Source organism: Bos taurus, chromosome 15, assembly GCF_002263795.3.
Source record: "Bos taurus isolate L1 Dominette 01449 registration number 42190680 breed Hereford chromosome 15, ARS-UCD2.0, whole genome shotgun sequence".
NCBI lineage: Eukaryota > Metazoa > Chordata > Mammalia > Artiodactyla > Bovidae > Bos > Bos taurus.
This window is the reverse complement of record NC_037342.1, coordinates 8050865-8071480: the sequence shown is the minus strand read 5'-3', so window position 1 is coordinate 8071480 and position 20616 is coordinate 8050865. Positions and strand designations below refer to the sequence as shown.

Genomic DNA, 20616 nt, shown 5'->3' with positions numbered 1-20616 from the left:
CATACCTTCTCTCCATCTCCATAGTCTTGTGCTGGCCTCCTTGCTGTTCTTTTTTGCCTCCAGGCTTGTCGACCTCAGTCCGTTCTCAGAGAGCTTCCAGCAGCTTCCTCTGCAGTGCTTGCTTGGTTGTGCCTCTCCTGTGATGGCCGTGGTCAGGCATGGCATTCAAGGCTCCTCTCTATTTGTAGCATCCTCTCTTATCACATTCTTCCTGTTCCCCGGACAGCATCCATCTCCATTTTACTGTATATCTGCCTGTGCTGTTTTTATAGCTTTAGTGAGGCACACTTGGCATGCAATAAGTTGCACATATTTAAAATGTACTATTTGATCAATTTTGTCACATGTATCCACCTATGAAGCTATCACCACAGTCAACATAACACATGTATTCATCACTCTCAAAAGTGTTAATTTGCCTCACTGTAATCCCTCACTCCTTTCATTCCCACTTACCATCCTCACTTCTTCCTTTTGCCTAGGGATTTAAAAAGGAAAATGAATGGGATTATATGCTTTGGAATTATTTTTCTATGAGGAAAAAGTACTCATTTCTTCTAAGAAGAAGAAATTCATTCTAAGAAGAAGATTTCTTCTTAGAATCTTTGAGAGCATTTATATTAAGAAAATCTGACCATTTCACTAAGACACACTGATTGTGCTCTTGCTATCACTGAGTAAGTCTTGTGGAGAACAGAAGAGGAGGTGAAGAATATGGCTCCAAGATGTTTATTCAGTTGTGGGAGGTATAAGACAGATAAACTTACACAATTAGCAACCAGTGATCAATAGTAAATGTCAGAGCTATAAACTGATTGATAAATGGAGATGGATGTAATGGGATGGTAGCAGATGATTGCTATTTAGACACAGCACTCCACTTCATCTGAGTATGTGGTTTGTATGTTACCCACCTCCAGGTATACAGTGAATTGCATTCTGGTAGATTCCAGTTTAAGCAGGAAGAGCATGGGGTCCAGAGTCAGATAGAGCTATATTGGAATTTTATGCCACCTGTTAACTGGGTAATTCTGGGTAGGGAACTTTCTGAGCTCAGTCTCCTCATTTTTAAAAGAGGGATATTTATATCTAATCTCATAATAACATTGTAAGAATTAGAGATAATGTATATAGAATGTCTCTGTTATCAGTAGTGGTGCATAGTAATACCACTGTACTTCCCAGGAGCCCTTACTGTTCTGTGCACTTTGTATTTATATCATTTAATTCTTACAACAACTCCTGAGAAGTATTGTTCCTCTAAAAGGAAGAACTCCAACCACATGCCCTCTTAATGAAGAAAGCAGCACCATCTGCTGCTCTTAAGCTTTATTTTCTTTTATGTAAAATGCTCTTTATAATGTCTGACTTTGAAAGTTTCTAGATAAAATGTTGACTCTTAGTAGGTATCCAGTGAATGTTAATTCCCTCCCAATCCACAGACATCATCTCAGCAACCTCAGATGATCACTGGATAAGATAATTAAACTTGTTTTGGTTTGCAACTTCAGAGCTGTAATAAATTTTATTTTCCCAGACTTTTTTTAGGGACTTCAGAATCACTTGCCTAAGAACATCTGCACTGGCCTGGTGCCAAGCAACTTTAAAGAAAGCAGCATGTGTGTGCAGCACACTTGAAGACCAAATGCATGGGGTTCTGAAGTTAACATAGAGGCAGGATGAAACATCTTGGGTCTAATAGGTCATCAGAGTGTTGTAGCAGCTTTATTTAAAAATTATAGCTAATATTGCTTCATAAATTGCTTCCTAAGTAGTAAAATCACTATAAGGATTTCTATCCAGCCACTCTCCACTAATCAACTGTAAGCCTTTAAGTATTTTACACCACATGTAACAGAGTTATCAACAAGTATTATTAAGTATTACAGTGTGAAATAATCCCAAAACAGAATTGAAGTTAATTGCAGTAATCCTTTGTGATTACCAAGTATAGCGCTGCACCCATTACCAAGTATAGCGCTGCACCCCATAATTTTAAAGTCTGGAGTGGTTTAAGTATTCAAGCTACATATGACACCAAAGGCACTATTATTACAGAAAAAAATTCAAATGGCTCATGAAACACTTTTCTCAAGAGGTGCATTTTTACAATTCTGTTTCTTGGTTTTGAATACATTGTTATAAAACCCAGCCAGCAATAACATTGTATATAATTGTTGCTAGAGAGATCCAGGTGTTAATCCAGACAGGACCCTGTGTGAAGAAGCTTTAGGAAACAAGCTCCACTTTCAACCCACTCAGCCCACTGGGGCACTTGGGTGCAAGATAATTGGCTTCCCTGTGGGAAAGATGAAGTCTTTTACCAAGGTCATGAAGTAATTGAACTTGTGATTCATCTGTTTGCCCAGGTGAAGCAGCATCAACCAGTTTTTAAGGAGAACACTGGATGACAGAGTGGTATGCAGTGGGAAAGGGTTGCATACCCCAGCGAGGTTATATTTATGGGAAAAAGAAAGTGAACATTATACATGCATGCATGCTAAGTTGCTTCAGTTGTGTTTGACTCCTTGGACTGTAGCCCACCAGGCTCCTCTGTCCATGGGATTCTTCAGGCAAGAATACTGGAGTGGGTTGCCATGCCCTCCTCCAGGGGATCTTCCCAATCCAGGAGACAAATGCACATCTCTTACGGCTCCTGCATTGGCTGGTGGGTTCTTTACCACTAGCACCATTGACCCTATGGTCTGTAAGCCCACAGGCTCCTCTGTCCAAGGGATTCTCCAGGCAAGAATACTGGAGTGGATTGCCTTTCCATTCTCCAGGGGATCTTCCTGACACACGGATCGAACCTGAGTCTCCTGCATTGCAGGTGGATTCTTTAGTGTCTGAGACACCAAGGAAACCAACCCTTCATTTTAAAGAGAGATTTGAATTTAATTTTTTAGATTAGTGTTAAAAGGGAACAGCTCTGTGGTCAATAAAGTCTTAGAGAAAGATGAATAATTCATTCCTTCATCAAATCTTTATTGAAGAGCAACTATGTGTCTGGCCCTGTTCCATGGATTAAGAATATGCTATTCCACAGAACATCACTTGTTCCTTCTCTCATAGAGCTTCAGATTCTAGTTATGGATGCAGACAGTAAATAAGATGAATTAGTAAAGTGTTGATCATATACCTGTTAACTTTTGAGAAGAAAGTAAAGCAAAAAAAAAAGAGAGAGAGAGATAAGAAATGAAATGTCATGGTGAAGGTGTTGTGATACTAGCTATGTCTACAGAAAGGGCCATTTAGGAAAAAACCTGAAGGAAGTTACAGTGTAAGTCATGCAGGCATCTGAAGGAAGAGTCATCCTGTGAGTGGAAATGCTCTGGGGTAGAAATGCATTCTCCATGTTCAGAGACCAGCAGGGCCCAGTGTAACTAGCATTGACTGTAGGAGGCAAAAGGCAGTAAGACCAATAATATCCTTCTATCCAGATCATTTGGAGCCTTCGGTTTATATCTGGGGAGATGTGGGAAATGACTGGAGAGTTTTGAACAAAAGGATGAAATGACCTGGCTAAATTTTGAGCAGGGTATTTCTGGCAATTTTGAAAGTAGACGATAAAGGAAGATGTAAGGAGACTTGTTATAGCACCTCAGACTGTTCCTTCTCATCCTTCCCACATCCATGGGTAAACCACTTTCATAGACGAGATAACTGAAGCTGAGAGCTAAAGTAACTCTTGATTGTACCAAGTACATGTCAGAGCTGCAAATTAAGCCAAGTTGTCTGGTTGCAAGACACTCTACCCTACACCACTCTAGCTCCAGACTGGCCTTTCTCACTCACAGTAAGCGTTCCTGACTTGCATGGTCTATGGAAACCCTCAGTTGTACTTCATAGCATCGAAAACTGCACAAACTTGGATGCAACTCATATGTTAACAGTCTGTATTGTTTGCTTCCTTTCATTAGGACCTCTTGGTTTTACATGGATTAAACATTATTGTACATATGATAAAGGAAGTAAAACTTTTACAATGAGTGTTTCAGAAATGAAGTCCAGTGGGAAAATGGTGAGTCATTTTTTTTTCTATTGTCTTTTAACTGAACTTGTTATTTAAGTAATGGAAATAAAAATCTTTTGCATGTATTTTTCTAATAAACGTGTTCACAATTTTTAAACATTGAAAAGTCACAAAAGTTTTCTCTCTAAAGACCTTGATGACTTAAAAAGAACAGCCAGTACTTCTCTTTCACTTTGGCCGTGAATCTTTATAAGCAGTTACATTACATATACGGACACCTTGGTGGATGGCCTCTCACATTCCTGGCAGCAGAGTCGTTTGTGGTGTTGGTTTGCCAGCAGCCCACAGAGGTTGTCAGGGGCAGGTTGAGGCTCACGAAGTCCGCCTCTTTCTTCCCGGTGGTTTCCTGTGGGAGCCCGTGTTTGTCCCTGCATGCCACAGTCCCTGCAAGCACTGAGTCCTTCTTACTGAAATGCTGGCCAACAAAGTTTCTCAAAAGAAATCAGTGAGTGCTCTTTTACCTCTGAAGTCAATCAGTCACTGAATGTCTCACACGGGCGGTGAACAGTACAAACTAAGAGTACTTTGTCTGCGGAAGTGCTGCCGAGTGCAGTACCTTTATGGCATGTAGTTTGCAATCTTTTTTGTGAGTTAAGATATGAATATGGCAGACGATGAGACCTACAAATAAGATGACTGAGCCATCATCTGCGAGTCCTAGAGCTGGAAGTTATCCTAAAGATTATTGAGGCTCGCCTCCTATCCTAAAGATTATTGAGGCTCACCTCCTTTTAACCGACTAGAAGATAAAGATGGTAGAAAGTAAGTGACTCCCCACCTAATTTGTGGTATAGATCATGGAGTAGTAAATGTTGACCTAATTTAGGCACACATTCAAATATATCAACTGAAACTTATTGTGCTTGGGCATTCAATAGAGTCTAATGATTCAAAGTGACATAAAGTAAAGGAGTACATACCGGAGAAAAAGAAATCTAAGATTGCTACCATCACGAGAAGTTGTTAACTGCTGTAATCACACCTTAGTTTCTACTCAAGCTTTTGTAAGAAAAGCTGTTGCCCAGAAGTGAGTTCATGTGACAGTAGTGAGATAATAAACAGACCAAGCCAGAGTTCTATTAATAAATCTATAAGATTTGTAACCAGAGACAATAGAATTAACCAGGCATTAGGTAAATATTCTCCTTAAAATTGAATGGCTTTTCAGGTATAGAAGAGAATTATGAATTGAGCTTATGTTGGATTCTGTGCAAAGAGGTTTAGTTTCAGAAGCAGGCTAGCAATGGGTTACCAGCAGAAGAATCACATGGTATGCATGATAGTAATAGCGCTATAACAAGTATCTACTAGAGCTTTATTATTTTGGTAACTCTCTTGAGATTTGGAGTCAACTGTCAGCTGTCATTTAATACTCCACAGCTCTGATTCAAATATATACACATTATAGTATAATTTAACATGATAAGTAAATATGTTAAAGGGTGATAGGCGCAGAATTCTCAGAATTGTTTGAATAAAACATATATATGTGATTAATTTATTAATAAATGGTTTGGTGTATTACAGTTAGGAAGTTAACATTAGCCAGACATCTTTGTATTAATATTTATTGAAATAGGGCATAATTTTGATCTTTATACATAAACTGTACTCTAAGTTATTTTAATATGGAAACTTTAGATGGTATATTTAATATATTTCAGTTCACTCTGTCATCATGTCAAAAATATGTTCCACCTCTTGTTTCAGAATGGCCTTGTTACTAGCTCACCAGAAATGTTTAAATTAAAATCTTGTATCCGACGAAAGACAGATTCAATTGATAAACGATTCTGCTTTGACATAGAAGTGGTTGAAAGGTTTGAAATTTTCACTTTGTATTTTTTAATTTGGTTTAGATTAATGTTTTTCTGTGTATAGCTATAAATATTAAACAGCATAAAGTGCTTGTTTTTCAGTCTCTTTTTAAAAAAGCAGTATATGTTTAATTCATTCTCTCACTTGTTTATTCAATAAATATGGATTACATGATGCTTTCAAAAAAATAAATTAGACACAGAGTGCTACCAAAGGGTAATGTCACGCAGCGAAGAATCTGAAAAATCGTGTAAATGACTGTCTTGTTCAAAAGCACACATTGTGGACTAAGTTCCCCTTCCCAGTGAAGGAACCTGACAGCATTGTTCATGGCTCCTGGGCCAGCCTTTCTGTATGGTTTTGAAACCTAGGGGCTTTGTGCCAAAGTATAAAAAAAGACACTGCTGCATTTGCCGTAAGCTTCCTTCGGCCACTGAAATTCCATGCCTTCCATGCACACAGCACTGTTCTGGGCATTCTTAGTCACAGGATATTGGGAGAGACATAAAGGTTGTGCAGCCAAGCTCATCATCTAACGGAACTGGTTAGCTGTACTCATTTATCATTTCAAGTAGAGTAGAAACAAAGTCAGGAAAAGTATGTAAGTATGTTTCTTGATCTCTGTGGTATTCCATAATATATTCTTCCCCTGTATTACCACCATGCTTCTGAATACTCTAGCTTTGCGTGTGAATATATACCACATATATATATAACACTCTGACATACTGTATACACTGTTATATATCATAGCTTACATATACTATAGATTATAATTATTTGGTAGGACATGGCCCCATTTTTATGCTTCTTTAAAACAGTATTAGCTGTTTTGGCCCTGTGTTCTTATACTTTGTAGATCTGCTAAGCAAGTTTACTTTTCTCTCCAAAAATTCCTTTGGGATTTTTGACTGGAGTTCTATTAAGTTGTTAATTAAACAATGGTGAATTGAACTCTCCCTAAGATTTTATATATCTTTTTTTTCCCCCATTTTGTTTTTGGGTGTCTTCTTTTCATTGAAATTTTGAATAGGATTCTTTCATTAGTAGAAACTCATTTTTGTTTTATGGTTGAAACTGCTGTGGAAAGACTAGTAATTTTTTTATATATCAATCTATGTCCATTGGTTTTAATAATTTTGTGATAGGAACGTTTAGGTGGTTTTGAAGTTTAATGACTGTGGCTCTGTCATCCTTTTCAGTCATTTTAGGGGAAGTAGTTTGAGACTAGCCTCCTTCAGACAGTCTTATACCTAAAACACTTAGGATTTCTTTTCAATTTTTTAATTTCTTTTTTTTTCTCTCCTATCTATATTATTTTCTCTATTTTCATTTTTTTCTCTTTCCTGCTTTTTCTTCAAATTTTAATTTATTTTAACTAAGAATTTAAATAAACAGCATATGTTTAAAGGCATAAATAAGTGAATTGAATATATATAATACTTATTTTTAATAGGCATGGGATCATCACATTGCAAGCCTTTTCAGAAGCTAATCGAAAACTCTGGCTTGAAGCCATGGATGGAAAGGAACCGGTAGGAATACGACACATTCTCTAATTTTGATTTTATTGTTCTAATAATTGCAAAGTACATATAAAAAATTTATATGCCTTATATAGTATATTTGAAAATATTAAAATAGCAAATCAGGAGTAGAGACTCTTACTGTTTTCTAATGTTGTGTCACTGGCACATAACAACAACTTTTGAATTTATTTTTCAGGGAGACTTCTAGGACTAATTTAAAACCCTAAAATTACTTTCAAAAAATAATTTTATTTGGCTACATTGATTGGATTGCTTTATTTTGCTAGTTCTTGAGTGTCTACTCTTTGCAAGGCCAGTGTGAGGTTTGCAAGGCCAGTGTGATCAGCATGATGAACAAATTTCAGGGTAACCTAGACCACGGGTTAGAAGTCTCCTTTGATAAAACTGTTTGTAACTTGACATTTCCCTCAATCCAGATCCCCATTTTTCTAATAGATATTTTGATGTTGACATAAATTTACTTGAAATGATCAGGGAGGCGTATATAAAAAAGGGAATACGCCACTGATGACATCTGTGATGCACGGCACTGAGGGCTTAGAGGGATGAGTGCACAGAGCCAGTAGAAGACACCAGCCTGTCCCTTGAAAACTGTCTTTTAAATGGCAAAGAACTTGTGAAAAGTGCCTGTGCAACAGCAGAGCTACACAAAGTGTGGACCCTAGATTTTGAATCTGTCCTACCAACTATTACCAAGCTACACTGAGTACAAAGATTATGATTAAGGATCTGGAAAATTTTGTAGCAATTAGGAGTCATTTTACATCTGTTGAATTTAATAATAAAAAAATTTAGACTGTCTATTCTTGATTGTTTATTACATTTACTTTTTTTTTTTTTTTTTGTAATTTACAAAATTATCTGTCAGTGACAGGTTAAAAATTAAAAACAAAGCAACTTGTCTCTTTACTGCTAATAGTTGAGAGGCAAGCCCTGACCTACAGGAAATTTAGAAGACAGTGTAATAGCTTAAGAAGCACAAGTTAGGGTACATGCTGAGAAAAAACGTTAAGCAGGTAATTTGAGGAGGAAACAATCAGGTGTATCCGTCATGGGGTACTTCCTGGAGAAGGGAGATGGTGCCTCGTGTTGGATAATGGAATGAAATGCTTAGATCAGAGGGAAAGGGGTAAACCTTTGCCCAGGGCAGGACAGCAAGGGAGGAAAAGGAGTGGGAGGCAAGACTGGAGGAGGGCATTGTGCACACAGTAGTGGTAGGACCTTGAAGTCAAGACACTCCGTTTCTATATCACTGAACCAGTACCACCCTGGTCATTATCTGTTGTGGCTCCTTAACTGCAGATGACTGGCTGACTTCTTTTGTTTTTTAGATTTATACCCTGCCTGCAATTATTAGCAAGAAAGAAGAAAGTAAGTTGTTTTAATAATTATTTGAAATGTTATCATGTAGATTTTTTTTTTTTTTTTTTTTAGTTGAAGTAAACGGCAGTCCACTCCAGTATTCTTGCCTGGGGGATCCTATGGAAAGCCTGGCGGGATACAGTCCGTGGGGTCTCAAAGAGTCAGACAGGACTGAGCAACTAAACCACAACAACAAAAATAACAAATTAGTTTCAGCTATACAACAAAACAATTAATTTCTGTATAAACTGTAAAGTGATTACTGCAGTAAGTCTAGTACCATCTGTCACCATAAAGTTGTCCTCCAGCCTCCAACCCCTTCCCTCTGATAACCATGAATCTGAGTTTGGTTTCTTTTTTGTTTGTTTTATTTTTTTATATTCCACATATAAGTGAAATCGTATGGTATTTGTCCTTCTCTGACTTATTTCACTTAACAAAATGCCTTTGAGTTCCCTCCATATTGTTGCAAATGGCAAACAAAAAATTTCCTTTTTTATAGCCGAGCAGTAGTCCATTTTGTGTATATACCTTATCTTCTTTATCCAATTCTCCCATCAGTGTCAATTTAGGTTGTGTCCATATCTTAGCTATTGTAAATAATGCCACAATGAATATAGAGGTGGATATATCTTTTCAAGTTAGTATTTTTCATTTTCTTTGGATAAATACCCAGAAGAGGTATAACTTGATCTTATGGTAGTTTGTTCCTAAACCTTGAGGAACGTTGTACTATTTTCCGTAGTTGCTGCTCCAGTATACATTCCTACCGATAGTGTACAAAGTTTCCCTTCTCTCCACATTCTCTGTAAAACTTCTTTTTTTGCCCTTTGGATAAGAGCCATTCTAGCAGGTGTGAGTGATATCTCATTTTGATTGCATTTCTCTGATGATTAGTGGTGTTAAATGTCTTTTCATGTGCCTATTGGCCATCTGTGTGTGTTTTGAATAAAATATATAAATCCTCTGCCCATTTTTAAGTAAATTGTTTTTTACTATTCAACTGTTTGAGTTCTTTGTATATTTTTTTATATTTACCCCTTATCATTTATATGATTTGCAAATATTTTCCCCTCATTCAGTAGATCACCAATACATTTTGTTGATGATTCCCTTTGCTGTACAGAAGCTATTCAGTTTCATATAGGCCCACTTGTTTATTTTTGCTTTTGTTGCCTTTGCTTTTGAGGTCAGATCAAAAAAATTTCATGTCAACACATACTAAGGAGCTTACTGCCTACATTGTTTTCTAGAATTTTTATGGATTCAGGTCTTATGTTTAAGTTGTAATCCATTTCAATTTGATTTTTTGTGCGTGGTACTATATTCATTTCTTTGCAAGTGTCTGTCCAGTTTTCCAAGCACCATTTATTGAGGAGGCTGCCTTTTATCATTTTATATTCTTGACTCCTTTGTCATAAATTATTTATCCATGAATATATGGGTTTATTTTTAGACCCTTTACTCTCTTCCATTGATTTGTGTCTGTATTTATGCCCTTACCATACTCTTTTGACTACTGTAACTTTGTAGTTTACTTTGAAATCAAGGAGTTTGGTACCTCCAGCTTTATTTATTTATTTACTCATTTAGGGGTTTGTTTTTCTGATGATTCTTTTTTTGTCTGAAATCTGCCTTATCAGATTCTTTCATGGTTCCATAAAATCATTGATTATTAGTTCTAATTCTGTGGTAAATGCCTTTGGTAGTTTGATAGGGATTGCACTGAATCTGTAAATTGCGTTGGCTAGTATGATCATTTTAATGATATTACTTTTTCCCATTTATAAGTGTGGTATACCTTTCCATTTGTGTCATCTTTAATTTCTTTCATCAGTGTCTTAGAGTTTTCAGTGTATGTCTTTTACCTCTTTGTTTAAATTTATTCCAGGGTGTTCCTTTTTTATGTAGTTGTAAATGTGATTGTTTTCTTAATTTCTTTTTCTGATATTTTGTAATGAGTTATAGGAATACAGCAGATTTCTGTATATTGATTTTGTATAATGAAACTTTACTGAATTCATGTGTTAGTTCTAAGAGGTGGTTTTTTTTTTTTTTTTTTTTTTTGGTGGACTCTATAGTTTGTTTTTTCTATATAGTATCATGTCATCTGCAAATACTGACATTTTTTCATCTTCCTTTCCAGTTGGGATTCCTGTTATTTCTTTTTTCCCCTAACTGCTGTGGCTAGGACTTCCAATATTATATTGAATAAAAGTAGTTACAGTGAGCATTCTTCTATATAGTTCATAATCTTAAAGGAATACCTTTCAGCTTTTCACCAATGAGTATGATATTATCTGTGGGCTTGTCATATATAGCCTTTATTATGTCAAAATATGTACCTTCTCTGCCCACTTTGTTGAGAGTGTTTATCATAATAAGATGCTGAATTTTGTGAAATGCTTTCTCTGCATCTATGGAGACAGTCTACATTTTTTATGATTCATTTTGTAAGTATGAGTATCATGTTTATTGATTTGTAGAGGTTGAACAAGCTTTACATCCTTAGAACAAGTCTCACTTGATGATCATGATCATCCTTTCCTTTTTTTTTGTTTTTTCCTTTTTATTTTATTTTCCTCTTTATTTTAATTTCATATGTGATTGAATTCAGTTTGGCTTTCCAGGTGGCACTAGGGTTAAAGAACCTGCCTGCCAATGCAGGAGACACTAGAGAGGAGGGTTCAAAACCTCGGCCAGGAAGATCCCCTGGAAGAGGGCATGGCAACACACTCCAGTATTTTTACCTGGAGAATCCTATGGACAGAGGAGCCTTGTGGGCTACAGTCCATAGGGTCACAAAGAGTTGGGCATAACTACCACACAGTCATGAAGCAACCTAGCATGCAGCATATACGAATTCAGTTTGCTAATATTTTGTTGAAGACTTTTACATCTATTTTCATTGGAGATGTTGGCCTGTAATTTTCCTTTTTTATGTGTCCTTGTCTGTTTTTGTTATCAGGATAATGCTGGCTTTATAAAATGAGTTTGAAAATGTTCTGCCTTCTTTACTCTTTGGATTAGTTTGAGGATAGATATTCAGTCTTTGAATGTTTGATAAAATTCACAGGTGAAACTGTCTGATGCTGTACTTCTGTTTGTTGGGATTTTTTTTTTTTTTTTTGCAATCTCTTTACTAATAATCTATCTATTCAGATATTTTATTTCTTTATATTTCAGTCTTGAAGGTTATATGTTTCTAGGAATTTATCCATTTGATCTAAGTTATCCAATTCCTGTGCCCCAACCAGTAATGCTGAAGAAGCTAAAGTTGAAGTCTTCTATGAAGACCTACCGGAGAAGGCAATGGCACCCCACTCCAGTGCTCTTGCCTGGAAAATCCCGTGGATGGAGGAGCCTGGTAGGCTTCAGTCCATGGGGTCGCTGAGTTGGACATGACTGAGCGACTTACTTTCACTTCTTACTTTCATGCATTGGAGAAGGAAATGGCAACCCACTCTAGTATTCTTGCCTGGAGAATCCCAGGGACGGCGGAGCCTGGTGGGCTGCCGTCTACGGGGTCGCACAGAGTCGGACACGACTGAAGAACTAACACCCCAAAAAGATGGATTTTTCAATATAGCGGACTGGAATTCAAAAATGGGAAAACAGATACCTGGAGTAACAGGCAAATTTGGCCTTGGAGTACAGAATGAAGCAGGGCAAAGGCTAGCAGAGTTTTGCCAAGAGAACGCACTGGTCATAGAAAACACCCTCTTCCAACAACACAAGAGAATACTTTACAAATGGACATCACCAGATGGTCAATACTGAAATCAGATTGATTATATTCTTTGCAACCAAAGGTGGAGAAGCTCTATACAGTCAGCAAAAACAAGACCAGGAGCCTACTGTGGCTCAGATCTTGAACTCCTTATTGAAAATTCTGATTCAAATGAAAAAAGTAGGGAAAACCACCAGACCATCCAGGCATGACCTAACACAAATACCTTACATTATACAGTGGAAGTGGCAAATAGATTCAAGGAATTAGATCTAATATACAGAGTGCTTAAAGAACTATGGATGGAGGTTCATGACATTGTACAAAGGCAGTGATCAAGACCATCCCCAAGGAAAAGAAATGCAAAAAGGCAAAACGGTTGTCTGAGGAGGCCTTACAAATAGCTGAGAAAAGAAGAGAAGCTAAAGGCAAAGGAGAAAAGAAAAGATATACCCATCTGAATGCAGAGTCCCAAATAATAGCAAGGAGAGGTAAGAAAGCTTTCCTCAGTGATCAGTGCAAAGAAATAGAGAAAACAGTAGAATGGGAAAGACTAGAGATCTCTTCAAGAGAATTAGAGATACCAAGGGAACATTTCATTCAAAGATGGGTGTAATAAAGGACAGAAATAGTATGGACCTCACAGAAGCAGAAGATATTAAAAGGAGGTGACAAGAATACACAGAAGAGCTATACAAAAAAAAGATCTTCATGACCCACATAACCATGATGGTGTGATCACTCACCTAGAGCCAGACATCCTGGAATGTAAAGTCAAGTGGGCCTTAGGAAGCATCACTATGAACAAAGCTAGTGGAGGTGATGGAATTCCAGTTGAGCTACTTCAAATCCTAAACAGTGGTGCTGTGAAAGTGCTGCACTTAATATGCCAGCAAATTTGGAAAATTCAGCAGTGGCCAAAGGACTGGAAAAGGTCAGTTTTCATTCCAATCCAATGCCAAAGAATGTTCAAACTACTGCACAGCTACACTTATCTCACACACTAGCAAAGTAATGCTCAAAATCCTCCCAGCCAGGCTTCAACAGTATATGAACTGTGAACTTCCAGATGTTCAAGCTGGATTTAAAAAGAGCAGAGGAACCAGAGGTCAAATTGCCAACATCCACTGCATCATTGAAAAAGCAAGAGAGTTCCAGAAAAACATCTACTTTTGCTTTATTGACTATGCCAGAGCCTTTGATTTTGTGGATCACAACAAACTGGAAAATTTTTAAAGAGATGGGAATACCAGACCACCTTACCTGCCTCCTGAGAAATCTGTATGCAGGTCAGGAAGCAACAGTTAGAACTGGACATGGAAAACAGACTGGTTCCAAATAGGAAAAGGAGTACGTCAAGGCTGTATATTATTACCCTGCTTATTTAACTTACATGCAGTGTACATCATGTGAAATGCCAGCCTGGATGAATCATAAGCTAGAGTCATGATTGCCGGGAGAAATATCAATAATCTCAGATACGCAGATGATACCACCCTTATGGCCGCAAATAAAGAGGAACTAAAGAGCCTCTTGATGAAAGTGAAAGAGGAAAGTGAAAAATTTGCCTTAAACTCAGCATTCAGAAAACTGAGATCATGGCATCTGGCCCATCACTTGATGTGTAAACAGTGGAAACACTGAAAGACTTTAATTCTGGGGGCTCCAAAATCACTGCAGATGGTGACTGCAGCCATGAAATTAAAAGACGCTTGCTCCTTGGAAGAAAAGCTATGACTAACCTAGACAGCTTATTAAAAAGCAGAGACATTATGTTGCAGACAAAGTTCCATCTAGTCAAAGCTATGGTTTTTCCAGTAGTCATATACGGATGTGAGAGTTGGACCATAAAGAAACCTGAGCGCCTAAGAATTGATGCTTTTGAACTGTGGTGTTGGAAAAGACTCTTGAGAGTCCCTTAGACACCAAGGAGATCCAACCAGTCCATCCTAAAGGAAATCAGTCCTGAACATTCATTGAAGGGACTAATGTTGAAGCTGAAACTCCAATACTTTGGCCACCTGATGCGAAGAGCTGACTCATTGCAAAAGACCCTGATGCTGGGAGGGATTGAGGGCAGGAGGAGAAGGGGACGTAGAGGATGAGATGGTTGTATGGCATCACTGACTCGATGGACATGAGTTTGAGCAAGCTCTGAGAGTTGGTGATGGACAGAGAGGCCTGGCGTGCTGCAGTCTGTGGAGTCGCAAAGAGTCAGACACGCCTGAGCAAGTGAACTGAACTGATCCAATTTGTTGTCATATTATTGTTCTTAGAAGACCCCCATGATTCTTTGTATTTCTTTAGTATCACTGCAATTTCTCCTTTTTTTATTTCTCGCTTTGTTTGAGCCTTCTCTCTCTTATTGGTTAGTCTAACTAAAAGTGTGTCATCTTTGTTTATCTTTTCAGTGAACTAGCTCTTGATTTTTATCTTTTTTATTATTATAGTTTTAGCCTCTGTTTTATTCATTTCCACATTAATCTTTATGATTTTCTTCCTCCTCTTACCTTTGGACTTCGTTTTTCTTTTTCTAGTTAGATTGTTTGAGATTTGTCTTTTTTCTTTAGGTAGGCCTGACTTCCCTCTTCCAGGACTTAGTTGGTGGTCCAGTAGTTACGAATCCACCTTCTAACGCAGGGCATCCAGATTTGATCCCTGGTCGGGGTACAAAGATCCCATATTCTGCAGGGCAGCTAAGCCCACTCACCGTGACTACTGAGCCCCTGTAGTCTAGAACCTGTGAGCCACAAATGAAGACCCAGGGCAGCCAAAAGTAATAGTTTTTAAAAAATTGCTTTTGCCTTGTCTCAGATTTTGAAATGTTGTATTTCTGTTTCCATTTTTAAAATTAGTTTTGATTTCCCCTCGGATTTCTTCATTGACATTGGTTGCTCAGTAGTGTGTTACCTAATCTCCACATATTTGTGATTTTTTTCAGTTTTCTCTTAGTTCTAGCTTCATACCATTGTGGTTATAAAAAATGTTTGACATGATTTCAGTCTGCTTAAATTTATTGAAATTTGTCTTGTTGCTTGACATGTAATACATCCTGGAGAATGTTCCATGTGTACTTGAGAACAATGTATATTCTGCTGCTTTTGGATAGAATGTTCTATACATTATCTATAAATATAGCTGATCTAATATGTTAAGGCCAATGTTTTCTTAATAATTTTCTGTCTGAATGATCTGTCCATTCATGAAATCAGGGTGTTAGTGTTCCGTGCTATTATTGCATTCCTGTTATTTTTCTGCCCTTAGGTGGGTTAATATTTGCTTCCTATATTAAGGTGGTCTTGTATTAGTTAATGTATGTTCAAACATATTATGACCTCTTGTTGGATTGACTCCTTTATGCTTATGTAATGCCCTTCTTTGTCTCTTATTACAATCTGTGTTCTAACTTCCATTTTGTCTACTGTAAATATAGCTACACCAGCTTTCCTTTTGCTTCTGTTTGAAAGAAATATCTTTTTTCATCTCTTCACTTTCAATCTGTTTGTGTCCTCAGATCTAAATTGAGTCCCTTGTAGGCACTATATTATTGTGTGTTTTTTAAAATATGTTTAGCTGCTCTGGCTTTTGATCAGAAAGTTTTGTCCATTTAAATTTAAAGTAGTTATTAACAGGTATGTATTAATACTTCCTGTCATTTTGTGACTTGTTTTCTAGTTGTTTTTATAGTTTCTCTCTGTTCCTTTCTTCTCTGGTTCTCTTTCCTGTGATTTGATGACTTTTTTTCACATTATGTGTATATATTATCTTTAGTGTATGTACAATAGGTTTTTGGTTTGTGGTTTCTATGGAATTCATATATAAAAAACATATGTATGTATGTATGTATGTATGTATGTATAGTAATCTATTTTAAGCTGAGAGGAAGTTAAGTTTTAAAGCATTCTAAACATTAAAAACATTTTTAGTTCTCCCACCCTCATTTTATATTTTTGATGTTATATATTGTTTTTGTTTCCCTTAATTATTATAGTCATTGTTAATTTTACTTGTTTTTGCCTTTTAACCTTCATTCTAGGTTTATAAATGGTTAATTCACTAACTTTACTATATGTTTGCCTCTACTCATGAGATTTTGACTTTCTTATGTTTTCTTGTTACTATTTTATGGCTTTCTTTGTTATCTTGAAGTTCCTTTAACATTTCTTGTAAGGCAGATTTAGTGTTGATGATGTTTAGCCTTTACTTCTGTAGAAAACTATTTCTCCTTCCGTTCTGAATAGTAACCTTGCCTGTGGAGTATTTTTGGTTGAATGGTTTTTCTTTTCAGTACTTTCAATATATTATGCCATTCCCTGTGGCTTGTAAATTTTTTGCTAAGAAATCAGCTGATAATCTTATGATGTTTCCCTTATATATAACAAGTTATTTTTTCTTCTTGCTTTTATGATTCTCTCCTTGTCTTAATGTTTGACATTTTAGTTATAATGTGCCTTTGTGTAGATCTCTTTGGGTTCATCTTACTTGGAATGCTCCATGCTTCCTCAACCTCACTGTCTGTTCTTACCCCTAGTTAGGGATGTTTTTAGCCATTGTTTCTTGAACTAAATATTCTGCCTCTTTTTCTCTCTCTCTTCTCTTTCTGGGACCCCTACAATGAGGATGTTATTCCTCTTGAAATTGTACCATGCTATTGCTAAGTCGCTTCAGTCGTGTCCGACTCTGTGCGACCCCATAGACGGAAGCCCACCAGGCTCCCCCGTCCCTGGGATTCTCCAGGCAAGAGCACTGGAGTGGGTTGCCATTTCCTTCTCCAATGCATGAAAGTGAAAAGTGAAAGGGAAGTCGCTCAGTCGTGTCCGACTCTTAGCGACCCCATGAACTGCAGCCCACCAGGCTCCTCCATCCATGGGATTTTCCAGGCAAGAGTACTGGAGTGCCTTCTCCAGATATTGTACCATAGGTCTCTTAAATACTTTTATTTCTTCTGATCTGTTATGATGAATTCCACTTTCCTGTCTTCCAGGTTGTTGATCCTTTCTGCTGCTTCATTTAGCCTGCTACTGAAACCCTCTAGTATATTTTTCTTTTCAGTTAGAGTATTCTTGAGGTCCATGATTTATTTTTGGTATTTACTTATATTTTCTATCTTTTTGTGGAAGTTCTCATTGTATTCATCTGTTCTTCCAAGAGATCATTGAGCATGTTTATGTTCATTAAACTATCAGGTAAATTACCTCCATTTCAGTGAGGGATTTTTTTCCTGAATTTTTGTCTTTTCTTTTGTTTGCGACACATTCCTCTGTTTTCTCATTTTGCTTGTCTCTCTGTGTTTGTTTCTACAAATTAGGCAAAGCAGTTACTTCTAGTCTTGTTGGAGTGACTTGTAGGAGATGAACCTTGTTTTTCAGCCTGCCCTAGCTCTTTTTTGTCTCTGGAGCATTTGTAATTATCTAAGTAGTTTAATTTTATTCTTGATAGGTCACTATCAGTGTTCCACAGAGAGGGATCTAGTTCACCACTTAGCTTTAGGCTGTTTGGAATGTAGGCCTTTGGGAATCAGCTTTTAAAAAAATGTGTGTGTGTGTGTATATGTATATATTCACAGTTTTATGTGACCACTGTTATAACCCCTGCTAGCTTCAAGTGGTTCTGAGGTGTCCCCTTGGTGACAGTTGCCAAAATCAGAGCTCCAAATGCACGTATAAGCTTCTCTCTGGCAGGTACAGGTGAGCTGTCACAGGCCAAGGAACGGTGTGAGGATGGCTCCCCCCAGCCTGTGTTCTCTGGTGTGGGAGCTCCTCTGCAGCTTCTAGACATGTGATTAACTGGAAGCCTTCCGCTCACTTGAGCTCTGGGACAAGTAATTAGAGCTGTTTTCACAGGAAGTCCAGGGATGTGTTTCAGTCTACTGTCTATATTGTGGTGATGGTTCACTACCATGAACTGTCTCCTCGATTGTTTCAGACCCACAAGGCCCAGAAATCCAGTCATCTCTGGATCATGGCCAGGTGGTCAAGGTGTGTCTCCTGTATGAAGTGAACATTCCTGACAGCTCAGTGGGCCCCAGGAGAGCCTACCGTGAGATTGCTGACTGCACCAATGCTACAAGAGTGCACGGTTGCCCACTGGCCACAGTGAGGCCCCAGGAACATGGAGGGCAGGGTGGGATCACAGACTGCAGCAGGACCACAGGGACATGCAGGTAAGCCCCCTGGCTTCAGTGGGACCGGGGAGCACGTGGAGCGAAGGCAAGTCCTATGGCTCTAGCAGTGTGATAGGAGAGCCCAAAAATATCAGCTCCTCTGTCTCAGAAGGTTCTCACAGACCTCTGCATTCCGGGCAGAGCCTTCGATCTTAACTAATGGATCTCCTTCGTATATGGTCTAGGAGCTTTCCACACTGTTGGGTTTGTGCTGAGTCCTAGTGTGAGTTGCTCTGCATGAGGGAACTTTTCAGTCCCTTCAGCCTTTTGCATCTTCTGAACATCCGCCCTGTTGATATTCAAAGCCAAAAGTATTGGGAGCTCATCTCTCCAATGCAGGTTGTAAGGTTGTGCCTGATACGGGGCACAAACCCCCAGCTCCTCCGGGAGAAGTTCCACATGTGTGAGGTCTCTTGCACCTCCGGGTTGCTGTGCCAGAGGTGAGATTTTGGGTGAGACTGCACCTCTGACTCTCCTACCCATGTTGATGTTGTCCTTTAATCCTTTGTTGAAGAACGTTTTAGCTAGTTTTTTGGGTCTTTTTCAGAGGAAATTGATCCATTGTATAGTTGCAGGTTTTGTGTGCCTGTGGGAGGAGGTAGAATCAGCATCTTCCCAAGTCAGCATCTTGATTTAACCTCCATCACATAGTTACTTTTATCACAGAGGTATTATGTAATATTAGGAGTTAACTTTGGAAAATCATAGTAATATACCTTTGATCTGATGTTATTCAGCAAATTTGAAATTTTCATTCAAAGAAGTTTCTCACGTTAAAACCACTAACTACTGGACTTTATAGTAACCTATTTAATTATTTATTTAGTATTTATTACTTAAAAGTATATACCCTACTTTATCCCAGAAAGAGATTTGAGGCAATTAATATTTAGTTTGATTTTCTTTAAATGGCAATAGAAGGCTTCTTTTATTTTTTCTGCTCCAGTTTACAAGATTGAATACATGAACACTGCTAATTTTAGGAAATTGTGTACAAGATCGTGAGGTTTAAGGACATGGTCAAAACACCTGGGATACATAGGAAAACATGTTTTCATTGTTTCATTACTGAATCCTTAGTATCAAGCCATTCTGAATGAATGCATTTTATGTATTTTCCATCATACTCTGAATCCTTTTTAATCATCTGCCACCTTTAATCCTTGGTTAGTTTAGAGTATTTTCATATGTAATTTATAATAGTCAAATTATTTGACATTTAAAATCAAGTTTTATATGTTTCTAAGGTTGTATGTATATCCTTTAAAGCACTTTCAAATTTTATTTGACTTAATTGACTTTCTCTCATAATGTCTAAATTTATTTTTAAAACAGCCTTAATAACCCTGACTTTTATATTGCTATTAAAATATGTTAGAATGGAGTATAGATTAAAAACTTGGAAAGCACTCATTTGAAAGTCATAAATATTGAGTATATGCAAAACCTGTCATTTTATCTGAATGAAGTGCTTCCTAGTGGTTAATTTCAAAAATTATCAAAAGAAAATACATAATTTTAAATACCTTTTATGTTAAAGATTTTAAAAATATTCCCAGTTTTTATTCATGTATTTCTTTCTTTATTGCCAGAGTGATTAGTATATCTTTCATTGCCCACTTTTATCTAATCACAAAAACATTAACCAGCCATTAAGAGGTTTATAAGTACTGAATGTTCATTCTAAACAATTACCTAAAAAGTAATCTGTTGTGTAATTTGCATTTGTCTAGAGTTTGAAATGTGTTTTCTAATACTGGGGTCATTGTTCAAATCCAGTATAAAGATAGTCCTTTCAAATTCAAATGAACCTTCTCAAGGACAATCCTCCCTGAAAAACAAATGAACATCTGTATGATACTGAATAGAGCTTTTGAGTAGGATGTGATCAAGTCAGTCAGAATATACGTGATACTTAATGCACCTTGAAACTAGTTTGTTTTGTTTTTTTTTTTAATCA

General features: G+C 37.3%; 1 protein-coding gene across 4 annotated transcripts in view; it reads left to right on the top strand.

Moving 5' to 3' along the window:
• ARHGAP42 (Rho GTPase activating protein 42) overlaps positions 1-20616 on the top strand; it is a 348023-nt gene that overhangs the window by 280179 nt on the left and 47228 nt on the right. For all 4 annotated transcript variants that reach the window (XM_003586932.6, XM_059875064.1, XM_059875065.1 and 1 more), the window contains 4 exons: positions 3921-4021; positions 5744-5853; positions 7308-7386; positions 8733-8772. In XM_003586932.6, the coding sequence (XP_003586980.1) occupies positions 3921-4021; positions 5744-5853; positions 7308-7386; positions 8733-8772 (330 nt within the window). The remainder of the gene's footprint in view (positions 1-3920; positions 4022-5743; positions 5854-7307; positions 7387-8732; positions 8773-20616) is intronic.